Source organism: Balaenoptera musculus, chromosome 15 (assembly GCF_009873245.2).
Source record: "Balaenoptera musculus isolate JJ_BM4_2016_0621 chromosome 15, mBalMus1.pri.v3, whole genome shotgun sequence".
Classification (NCBI taxonomy): domain Eukaryota; kingdom Metazoa; phylum Chordata; class Mammalia; order Artiodactyla; family Balaenopteridae; genus Balaenoptera; species Balaenoptera musculus.
This window is the reverse complement of record NC_045799.1, coordinates 72,311,744-72,323,217: the sequence shown is the minus strand read 5'-3', so window position 1 is coordinate 72,323,217 and position 11,474 is coordinate 72,311,744. Positions and strand designations below refer to the sequence as shown.

Here is an 11,474-nt window from a genome sequence, read left to right as displayed (position 1 = left end):
GAAAGATGATTAATATACTGAAACCACCTTTCAGCCTCACGGTTGGGGAACACAAGAGGAGTGACAAGTACTGTGACAAACTGGAAAGCCAGTGCCTCTCTAAAGAAGGAAGCTACCGCCCAGCCAGCTGTTGCCATGTGAAAATTTGGGTGATGTTGCCACATCTTTGGATTTTCCAAGATTTGAATTTTTATATGAAATGTACCAATTTTTAAATGTGGCAATTAATTCAGTTTAAAAAAAACCCCAAAACCTTGTAGGCCAAATTCAACTCTTCTGTGAGCCTCCAGGGTACAGCTTTCCTGTTGACTTACTGCCCCAGGGCCAGGTCAGGCTTTTGCAGCCCTGGGAGGGCAGAAGAGAGCCCTGAGGGCCGGATCTGCCCACAAGCCTCTCTGATCCCAAGTCGGCCTCCTTCTCACCTGTCCCTCAGAGCAAAGGGGAGAGTGGGGATGTCTGGGAACGAATGTGATTGTGCAGTGGAGGCTCTGCCCAACTCTGCCCCATCTGTCCAGCCTAGGGATTAATACAGAAACAGATGGAAGAGGCAGGAGGATGACTTCATTCCACGCACTGAGCACCTACTACCTGCCAGTTACTGTTCTAGGTCCAGTGGAGACAGCAGTGATTACAAGAGGCCAGGCCCCTGCCCTGATGGAGCTGATCTTAACCCCTGTGTGTGCGGGAGGGGAAGGCAGTGCCAGAGGTGATACATGCTTCGAGAAACAGAGCAGGGGAAGGGGGACCAGGAGGAGCAAAGGCCCTGAGGCGAGACTGAGGTGTCAAAGGTGACAGAAGCCAAGGATAAGATGGAGATATGCCTGCTAGGGAAGGTGGAAGGAGACAGCTCTGATAAGGAGCAGAGGCAGGGCCAGCAGGGCCTCTTCGGCCGGTCACACTCTCTAAACCGCAGATGTAGGCCCAGAGGAGTTGCGTGCCCTTAGTAATTTCTGACAGTTTGTTCCTCCCCTCACTCCCTCACATCTCTGGACAGATAGCCCTTTTCACATTCTCTCTGTGAATGTGATTTGTAATTCCTTTGTGTTTATCACACACACACACAAACACACACAATCAAACCCCTTGAGTTCTTGAGGGTAGAGAGCCCAATTTTTGTTCAGCTCTGAGGTCTCCCTGCCGTTATGTTCCCCACAGTGCCCAGAAATAACAGGCTTCCATATACCAATGTGTTAAACTGAAATAATGGCATGGTCTTAAGCACGTTCCCTCACTTCTCACACCTTAGTTTCCTCTCCTGTAAAATGGGGATAATCACTGATTGTGGTGAGGAGGAAAAGAGAAAAAGGCTATAAAAATTGGGGGCCTAGAAAACCTGGACTTGAGGCCACCAGGGTTTCCCTCTTGCTCTGAGCTGGGTGCCACTGGAGCTACTGGGAAACGTTCTTGCCCTCCTCCCTCCTGCCACCGCGGGGCCTCAGTTTCCTCCTCTGAAGGGAGCTAACTGGGGAAGAGGGGCCAGCACACACGTCCCAGTGAGGCTGGGGCTAGGGACACAGGCTGCCACAAATCTCTCCTGGCTGCGCTGGTCCCCTCAGCCCAAATGCTTGTTGCTGTGACTTCTTATTTCACCTAAGCCATTTTTGGTCTGTAGGATGTTCCGTCTCCAGGTCTGTCCTGCTAGCCCTGGCTCCCACCCCACAATCCAGGCATCCAGGACCCATGCCTGGGTCTGAGTCCCAACAAAGGCAGGCCCCGGAGACCAGCAGCCAACAAATCTGAGATAGGGCTTTCTGGGAGCGGCAGGCGGAGCCCCTGTGAAATGGAGGGTGGCCAGAAATCCGGAGCCCCTCACTGGTATCTGGGTTCCCCCGAGAACTGGCTTCCACTGGAGACGGAGAGAGGGGCGTCGTCTCGGCCACCTCCCTGCTTCCCCGTCCTCTTTTTCTCCCAGGCTGTGGGAGGCAAAGGGTTAAATCCCATAGAGCTGATGCTCTGACTCCAGGCTAGAGGGGCCCGGGAAGCTGGGGTCACTTCCTGCTCCGTCCCAGTCACCCTGAACTGGTCCCCGGGTCCTCAGCCTGGGATCACCCCTTGAGAAGGACCCCAGAGTCCTCGGCATCTAGCCCGCCCCCCGAGGCAGGGCATTCAAGGGGTTAAGTCCCCTGGGGCTGGATTCTGCCTTCCGGCCTTTCCCAGACCCCAGAGCCGTGAGTTGGGGGCGCCTGGGTTCCCGGGGGGTTGGCCCGGAGGGCCCGGGACGGCCGCCGGGGAACAATGGGGCGCGAGAGGCAGGGGCCGGGCGCGGGACTGAGCCCCCTCCCCCGCCCCCGGGCCGCCCGGGTTAGGGGTGGGGGCCGGGAAGGGGCCGTGAGGGCCGAGGATTCTGGGAAGAGCGCGAGGGTCTGGCTGTGGGGGAGGGGAGGGCGTGAGCATTCTGGGAAGAGGGAATTCGGCCTGGCGGGCCGGGGGCCGGGGCGCCGCGGGAGAGCCGGGAATCCTGGGTGCCCCGGGCGGGGGAGGGGAGGATGCCAGGCTCGGGGTTGGGAGCCGGAAGGAGGGTCGTGGGGACCGGCTGGAGCAGAAGTCCAGGGTCCGGGCTGGTGTGGGCGTCGGGGGGCCGGGGCCAGGGTGGCTGTATTCCCGCGGCTGCCTCCATGTCAGGGTCACCCTGGGCCGCTCTCCACACCTCTCTGTGAGGCAGCCTCCTCCTCTCCTTCCCTCCCTCCCTCCCTCCCTCCCTCCGCAGTGGGGCTGTCCTGAGGTCGAGGCCGCTGCAGGCCCAAGCACTTCTTGCCTCCCTCGGTCTCCCCACTTTCATACTCCATGTCGGCCTTGTTATTAACCCCTTCCCTTCTACCCTGGACCGCTGAGTTTGAATTTCTCGAGAGACGATCATGGTACATAAATTCTTACCTGTCCTCAGCAAACACAGCAGGCCTCTTCAACATAGTCAGGCAGCCCCCAGCTTGGCAGAAGTCCCTGCTTCCACCTTCCCAAAGACACTTACAGATGGGGGTGGGGGATTCTCATAGCCTAAGGAGCTGCGGAGATGAAGAAATTCATTTACTTCCTAACATCTAAGTCCTGTCTCTCCTACTGCTGTTTGGCAGGCTTCAGCTAGCTCCTGCTTCACTTTGGTCACCACGCTGCTGCCTTCTCACAAGTCCTTGCACCACCGCCCTCATACACACAGTGGTCATCCCACATGGCCACTCAAAGCCCAGGCCCTCCCCAGGGTCTCTCTTAAGGGTCTAAACTTTGTGGGGAGTTCTCCTCCTAGCACTTAGCTCCTGTGGCCCTGTTCCCTCATCATGGAATCATATCACTGTCTCTGAAGTGACAGCTGCCTATGTTTTACTCTGAACTCCTGCTCCTCTGCTGCCATCCCCTTTAAAGGCATTGGACCAAACAGGTTTTCTAGGAGCAAGGGGCATCTCATTCATTCATCTTTCGTTCATTCAAAATTTACTGAGCACTTATTACGTGTTAGGGATGGGATACAGCAGTAACAAAAGATGGATTAGAAGAAGGGGTACCAGGATGGGAGTGGTAGTGGAAGGCTTCAGTGGGGCAGTACTCTGTTTCGAGTTCACAGCTACAGATTGTCAGGATCCAACCCCTCCTTTTACAGCCAGGGAAACCTCTTGATCCCAGGAATTTCTCCATCCCGTTCCCATGGCCAGCAGGCTCTGTCTGAGCTTCTTTCCCCAGCTGCCCACGTTTATGAGTTTCACATGACTTTCAAGGTCATTTCCCTCTCTTAGAGGCTGCGACAAGCCAGACACACAGCCTGGCATATCTGGTCTTAGCTCTGCCACTTCCCAGCCTGTGACCTTGGAGAAATCTCCCTGGGCATTGATTTCCTCATCTGGAAAATGGACAGCCTGGTTCCTGGGTCTCCTCACAGGACTGTGGGGAGGATCGGGTGAGACAATGAGGACAGCACAGCAGGCACTGTGTCAGCTAGCTGTCAGCTGCCAGGTGGTCTCCACACACTCATCCCGTCTCTCTTTTCCTTTCCAATTCCCTCTCAAGGTAGTTCCTGCAGAAGCCCCCGATGGCTTTAAACTGCCCCCTCTCCCTACCTCTGGCCCGAGCTTCGACCTTCTTTCTGTGCTTGGATAACGGGAAAGTGCCCCAGTCTTTTGGAGGGCCCTGTCCCCTCAGGGAAATCAGGGTGGTTACTTTCTTTTTTTAACTCTTTAAGTGTTCCAGGCAGTCTTCATTGTCTATGGGGCTCATAAGGAAAGTTTATTGGTCCCAATTAGCAGCCCCATTAAGGAGGAAAATTAGAGTCTTTAATGAACTTCCTCTGATTAGCAAAATAACAGGTTTCCCAGCCTCTGGGCATCAGAGGGGTAGGGTGAGAGCCTGCTTCCCCTGTGGGTGTCAGATAATACCTCCCCAGCCCCCAGTCTGGGTTCAAAGGGTTATGACTGATGAGCTTTTAATTACACTCTTAAATTCACCTACTTGCTTAGTTGTGATCTGAAGATCTGGAGCAGGAATCTGGCCTGCGGGGGCGGGGGGGGGGGGGGGGGGGTGGGCGCGGTGAGAACTGATGCCCAGAAAAATGGGGAGGTAGGAGACTGCAGTTCAGATCAGGAGAAATAGGGGCTGGAGGGTGGGCAGGTGGGGAAGTGGGGCTGGGGGAGTAAAGGAAGGCGGGAGGTCAGCTCCCATGGTGTGCTCTCTCCCCTCCCCTCCCCAGGGTCCCTGGAGCACTGGGCAGTCCTGAGTTCTGGGATGGAGCCCGAGGCAGCGCTGTGGGGCCCTGATCTGCAGGGTCCTGAGCTGAGCCCCGACGATGCTCATCGAGGTGAGGGACACAAGAAGGGACTGCGGTCCTGACAAGACAGTGGCCCCAGTTCAGGGAGGGGCGCAGACTCTGGGGGAAACCCAGGGGAGGGAAGTGACGCTCGGCCCGTGTTCTGAAAGGAAATGGGGGCTGGAGACTCCCTTTCTCTCTGTAGGTGCCGACAGTGGGAACGAAGAGGAGAGCCCTCAGCAGGAAAGTTCTGGGGAGGAGGTCATCTTGGGAGATCCAACTCAGAGTCCAGAATTCAAGGACCCACCAGAGATGCCCCTGGAGACACCCTCCCAGGATCCCTCAGTCCCCCAGGACCCCCCGGCCCCGCTGGGTCACTCCAACCCCTCAGACCACCAGACCCCTCTGGACCCCCCCACCCCCGAGGTAGTCCCGACTCCGTCTGACTGGACCAAGGCCTGTGAGGCCAGTTGGCAGTGGGGGACTCTGACCACCTGGAACAGCCCCCCGGTGGTCCCGGCCAACGAGCCCAGCCTGCGGGAGCTGGTGCAAGGCCGCCCTTCCGGGGCCGAGAAGCCCTACATCTGCAACGAGTGCGGCAAGAGCTTCAGCCAGTGGTCCAAGCTGCTGCGGCACCAGCGCATCCACACAGGCGAGCGGCCCAACACCTGCTCCGAGTGCGGCAAGAGCTTCACGCAGAGCTCACACCTGGTGCAGCACCAGCGCACGCACACGGGCGAGAAGCCTTACAAGTGCCCCGACTGCGGCAAGTGCTTCAGCTGGAGCTCCAACCTGGTGCAGCACCAGCGCACGCACACGGGCGAGAAGCCCTACAAGTGCACCGAGTGCGAGAAAGCCTTCACCCAGAGCACCAACCTCATCAAGCACCAGCGCTCTCACACGGGCGAGAAGCCGTACAAGTGCGGCGAGTGCCGGCGGGCTTTCTACCGCAGCTCGGACCTCATCCAGCACCAGGCCACCCACACGGGCGAGAAGCCCTACAAGTGCCCCGAGTGCGGCAAGCGCTTCGGCCAGAACCACAACCTCCTCAAGCACCAGAAGATCCACGCCGGCGAGAAGCCGTACCGCTGCACCGAGTGCGGCAAGAGCTTCATCCAGAGCTCGGAGCTGACCCAGCACCAGCGCACGCACACCGGAGAGAAGCCCTACGAGTGCCTGGAGTGCGGCAAGAGCTTCGGCCACAGCTCCACCCTCATCAAGCACCAGCGGACTCACCTGCGCGAGGACCCGTTCAAGTGCCCGGTGTGCGGCAAGACCTTCACGCTGAGCGCCACGCTGCTGCGGCACCAGCGCACGCACACGGGCGAGCGGCCCTACAAGTGCCCCGAGTGCGGCAAGAGCTTCAGCGTCAGCTCCAACCTCATCAATCACCAGCGCATCCACCGCGGCGAGCGGCCCTACATCTGTGCCGACTGCGGCAAGAGCTTCATCATGAGCTCCACCCTCATCCGCCACCAGCGCATCCACACCGGCGAGAAGCCCTACAAGTGCTCCGATTGCGGCAAGAGCTTCATCCGCAGCTCCCACCTCATCCAGCACCGGCGCACGCACACGGGCGAGAAGCCCTACAAGTGCCCCGAGTGCGGCAAGAGCTTCAGCCAGAGCTCGAACCTCATTACGCACGTGCGCACCCACATGGATGAGAACCTCTTCGTGTGCTCCGACTGCGGGAAGGCCTTCTTGGAGGCGCACGAGCTGGAGCAGCATCGGGTGATCCATGAAAGGGGCAAGACCCCCGCCCGAAGGGCTCAGGGCGACAGCCTCCTGGGGCTCGGGGACCCTGCCCTGCTGACCCCACCCCCCGGAGCCAAACCACACAAGTGTCTCGTCTGCGGAAAGGGGTTCAATGACGAGGGCATTTTCATGCAGCATCAGAGGATCCATATTGGAGAAAACCCCTACAAAAATTCAGATGGCCTCCCTGCACACCCCGCCCCCAAGCCGCCTCAGTTTCGACCCCCCAGGCTCCCTTTTGGAGGAAATTCCTATCCAGGTGCTGCGGAGGGCAGAGCTGACCCCCCAGGACAGCCCTTTAAAATGCCTGATGGGCAGGAGAGCTTCAGCCAAAGGCTGGGTCTGCTGTCCTCCAAGTCCTATATCTGTTCCCACTGTGGAGAAAGCTTTCTGGATCGCGCTGTGCTCCTCCAGCATCAGCTCACCCACGGCAACGAAAAGCCCTTTCTCTTTCCTGATTATAGGATTGGCCTAGGGGAAGGGGCAGGGCCCAGTCCCTTCCTAAGTGGAAAGCCCTTTAAATGCCCCGAATGCAAAAAAAGCTTTGGCCTCAGCTCCGAGCTGCTGCTGCACCAGAAAGTCCACGCCGGCGGGAAACCCCAGAAGAGTCCGGAGCTGGGGAAGAGCTCTTCGGTCCTCCTGGAGCACCTCAGGAGCCCGCTGGGGGCCAGACCCTACAGCTGCTCAGATTGTGGGGCCTCCTTCCTCGATCGCCTAGCCCTCATCCGGCACCAGGAGACCCATAGCCAAGAAAAGTCCCCCAAACCTGAGGACCCCCTCCCAGAGCCAGGCACCCTGTCCACAAGCCAGGAAAGTGAGGAGGAAGCCCCCGTCCCCACAGAGAGCAGCAGCCATGGGGAAGGCGGAAGCCCCAAAACCCTTTTGGAAGAAAAGCCCTATTTGTGCCCCGAGTGTGGAGACGGCTTCACAGAAGTCGCAGCCCTCCTCCTCCATAGGAGCTGCCACCCAGGGGTCACCCTGTGAAATGGGTCTGGAGACCAGGGGCCTCTCTCTCCTGAGAGGAACACTGGATCTCCCCAAAAATTATGTGGGGAAAGGAGGAAAACTCTATCAGATTGTAGAGAGGCAGAGGATAAAGAATGGTGGGTAAAAATAGTGCTTTTACATCAGTGATGAGAAACCCTTTAAAATTGTTGGTGGGAACCACTTATAAGGCAGTAGAGAAAAACTGTTGGGTTAGAAACCCTATAAATACGTAGGAAAAAAAAGCCCTTTAAGTCTGTAGCAGAAAAACCCTATAAACCATAGTGGATAAAAGCCCTATTAATTGTAGGAAGAGGTCCCAATATGTCTCTAGACAACCCTATAAAACTGTATTGAAATCCTTGTGAAACTATAGGGTCAAGGAAGTGCAGGGAATATGACAATGGCGTTGACTTGGGAGGAGTGACCCTTAGAAGGTGTAGAAGAACCTCCCATGAACTTGCTCCACAGCATTCTCTCCCCTTGGAGTATGGGAGGGAACCTCTCTCCCAGAGCCGTGGACAATTACACTGAGGAAACTGCTCGTCTCGGGAGGAGCGCGGGAATGGGGTGGAACCAGAAAAGGAAGAAAACAGAGGAGAAAAATAAGTGATGAGGAGCCCTCAGATCCACAGAGGAGAAATGACCCAGGAACTAGGAAGAGAAGGTGTAGCTCAGGACACTGGGGGCTCCTTGGGGTACGAGGGCAGTCTTAGATGATTGTGTGTGTGAAAGGAAGAGGCCCATGGAATTCCTAATCAGAAAGAACCCAAAAATGGGGAAGAAAAAAATATCCAGCCTTTTTAAAGGCTGAAGTTTGGGGTGCATAAAAGCTTTAAGTATAAGGAGACCAGAAAAATTAGGGAGGAAGAGTAGGGGGCTTGTTAGAGTGCTTTGAGGAAAGCAGACCAAGGTGGAGAAACTGTTCCGATGGAACCCAACAAACTCCAGGCTGCCCAGTCTTCCCTGTCTCCAGGAGCTTGTTAAACTGCAAGTACAAGCAGATCCCAGCTCAGGCCATCAGGGTTCCCCCCACCCCCAAAGCAGGCAGGACTCCCCTCTCCCCAGCCCAGCTGGGGACGTCTACTCTCAGAGGCCTCCAGGGATGGAGGGTCCCTCCTGCCACGTTCTCAGGTCTCACTGTCAGGAGGCTTCTCCTGAAATCTAACTGCCACCAGTCCTGCTGCAGTGGCAGCCCGTTTCCTCAAATTCTGTCCTCAGTCGGAGAGGGAGAACCGCTGCTAGTCGACCTCCAAAGAATAAAGCCCTTCAGAGACTCAAGGCCTGTGTGTGGTTAAATCCTCCCCAGACTTCTCTTCTCCAAGTCAAGAGAGCTATGTGTGGGCTCTCTGTGGCAACGAGGGACAGCAAGTTGACAGAATAGAGAGCTTTCATTAGCCAGCAACCTGATTTTAAACCTCACTCTTTCATCTGAGCTGTTAGCAAGGCCGCTGGCAGGACAAGCCAGCCTGCACACTGTGATGGGTGTCCAAACACCCCACAGACTGGACCGTGGGTCTCTGAAGAGTATATGGAGACCCGACCACCTGGCCACCTCACCCTGGTACCTGGAGCCCTCTGAGGTTGTTAACAACCCAGCCCGACTGTGGGCTTGCAAAGGGACAGATTCCACCCACTTGGCTCCTCTCCTCCTTAGCCAGAAACCTTCAGAGGGAAATGGAAGGATGAGAAACACACCCCCTGGCCAGGCTTGTCTCCAGTCCTCACACACCACACACAGTGACATACTTTCATTAACCCAGCCAAACCCGCTCACATGACTGCGAGTGTGTGGCAGGGGAAACAGACGGTTTTCTTCTAAAATGGTTGAAGAGAGAAAACTCTTGAAACATCCGTAACGAGAACCCCATCCCCTAACCCTGGATACCCTTAAAGAAGGAGAGGACTCCGTCCAGTGCTGGGTTCAAAGGAAGTGCCCACTGACCCCAAGCTGGCCCCAGTAACGCACTGTGGTCCTGAAGTAAGAGGACTGAGATGCCAGGTGAGGAGTCACATCCCTCGAGAGGGTGACCCAGCTTCCTACAAACCTGTGGAAGAGGCCTCTGATTCCACTACCTAAAAATTCAAAAGGTGAAAGTCCTTCACCCTTCGTCTATCCTGTTCCCAAAGGGATGACCCTCAAATTCAAAGATCGAAATCTAGAACGCTGTAGGAGGAAAAAGGGAGGCCTGCTGGGGAGAAGGAAAAGGCAGGCCTTGGATGACTACGGGGAGACCCTTGTTAACACCTGCATAAAGCCCCACCCCACCCAAGTGCCAGGTCAGAGAGCACCACCGAGAGGGGAGAAGAAGGCTGCCTGCCTCTACTGACAGCATGGACCAAGACGGTGTCCCTCTGAGACTGAGGAAGAGGAGACGATTCTCCAAGCAGGTTTTTTTCCCTGTAAGATGGCAGCAAGAAAGAAACTTCAGTTGTAGAGACAAACCCCTTGTAAAGCTAGAAGCAGATCCTCTCAGAAACAGGTCTGAGGACTCTGTCTCCAGAAGGGTCCTGGAGAGCCCTTGGGGCTCCAGGGTCAGTCCAGGGGAAGATGGTCAGTGTGGTCAAAGGCCGACTGAAGGCCAACTGAGGACTAGGGTGTAGCATACGTAGTAGGATGCTCGCATGTTGTAGGGTGAGGGCCAGGGGTCTTGGCTCCGGTACTGAATGGATGACGTGGACACAATTAGTTGGGGTCTGGGGTTTCATAGCAAGAAAGGGGGCAGAGTCAGAGACCTTTGGGGTGTGACCTGTTCTCCGTTGCCCACCTCCCCAAACTCTTTTAGCTGGGTACTTTCCTCCCAGAGCAAGCTACATCGTGGGAGGAACTAAGCAGGGAACAGGCTGGGGGAGGTGGCAGTGTCCAGAGTCCCTCTGACCAGCTCAGGCCAAGGCCCAGGGGTCGTGGCACTTTCCCACCAGAACTGGGTCTGGAAGGCAGAGTGTAGCCAAACCCTCTCGTTCAACTCCACGCAAGCCTGACTCTTAAGAAGTGCCCTCGTGGAGGAGTGCGACACAGGGTCACAGCGTCATTGGTGAAAGCAGAGGGGAGAGTGGAAACTGATCTGAGCTTAGGCTGAAACTTGAAACTGCTATGGATATGGAGGTCACAAGGGAGCATGGGCATGAATCCTGAATGGTGGGGCAACTCAAAACCATCACAACCAAGAGGTGGGTTCCATGGCACCCGCCCCTCAGGTGAGCAGCCCCGACTCCTTTGCCCCCGTGAGGGAAGCCCCACTCACCTGACTTGTCCCCCTGGAGTGAAGAGAGGCCCCACTTTTGAGTGTTGTGTGTCAATAACAGTGTTGTGTCACTGGTGGTCATGTTGATTAGTTGAAGAGAATAAAGGGAATAAGATTTCCCAGGTGTTTTCTGTCTTCTCTTTCAAGCCTAGAGCCGGCTGAGAGAGCCCGTCCTCTCCCAGGGCAGCTTCCATGTGTAACCTCAAAAGCTCAGCCCAACCCCAGGCCGCCCTTGCAACCCTCTTCCCAGAGGCCTAAAATCCCCATCCAGAGCTTGCTGGTGGGAGCCTGAGGGTTTATGGAGTTTTAAAATCTGCCCCCTTGGGAGACAGGGGGAGAAATGTGTTGAGAAGGTGGCAGAGCCAAGCAGCACGACATGCCGACTTCTGGATGGCAGCCTGGTGACTCTGGCACTGGCTGACTCGGGTCCAGCTGTGCTGCCCCAGGGAGGCCTCTCGGGCCCCAACACCCGCACCCTCCCCAGATGGCCACAAGGCAAAGTGCCTAAGATTCTAGTTCCAGAAGCCGGCAGCCACCTCCCGTGGTTCGCCTGGGTCCTGGACCTGGCCCAGCCCTTCCTCTGGACCAGAGCCTCCTAGACCCCGGGGAGAGGTGGGTGGAGACCTGGCTCGTCATCTCACTCTCAGGATGTAGCCCATGAGCCCCCAATGTGTGGAGAGGCTGAGGCTAACAGGAGGCAGCCATTTGCCTAAGATCTACTGCAAGGTGGTGAGGGAAACCAGAATGGCCAGGAGCAAGCT

At 56.5% G+C, this 11,474-nt stretch overlaps 1 protein-coding gene across 3 annotated transcripts; it reads left to right on the top strand.

Moving 5' to 3' along the window:
• Window positions 1-2,016: 2,016 nt before the first annotated feature.
• ZNF629 (zinc finger protein 629) lies at window positions 2,017-10,831 on the top strand. 3 transcript variants are annotated; one of them, XM_036824931.1, is made up of 3 exons: window positions 2,017-2,168; window positions 4,673-4,780; window positions 4,935-10,831. In XM_036824931.1, exons 2-3 carry the CDS (start codon window positions 4,708-4,710, stop codon window positions 7,466-7,468), a joined length of 2,607 nt encoding a protein of 868 aa, XP_036680826.1. In that variant the 5' UTR covers window positions 2,017-2,168; window positions 4,673-4,707; the 3' UTR covers window positions 7,469-10,831. The 3 variants fall into 3 exon arrangements, with proteins under 3 accessions (XP_036680826.1, XP_036680828.1, XP_036680827.1); XM_036824933.1 differs by lacking the exon at window positions 4,673-4,780; XM_036824932.1 differs by lacking the exon at window positions 2,017-2,168 and having other exon boundaries at window positions 4,679-4,780; window positions 4,916-10,831.
• Window positions 10,832-11,474: the final 643 nt, after the last annotated feature.

Excerpts from the sequence above, each read along its gene's own strand:
- ZNF629 (XM_036824931.1), top strand. The coding sequence starts at position 4,708 with ATGGAGCCCGAGGCAGCGCTGTGGGGCCCTGATCTGCAGGGTCCTGAG. Across the intron at positions 4,781-4,934 it reads CCCCGACGATGCTCATCGAG|GTGCCGACAGTGGGAACGAA; the intron begins GTGAGGGACACA and ends TTCTCTCTGTAG.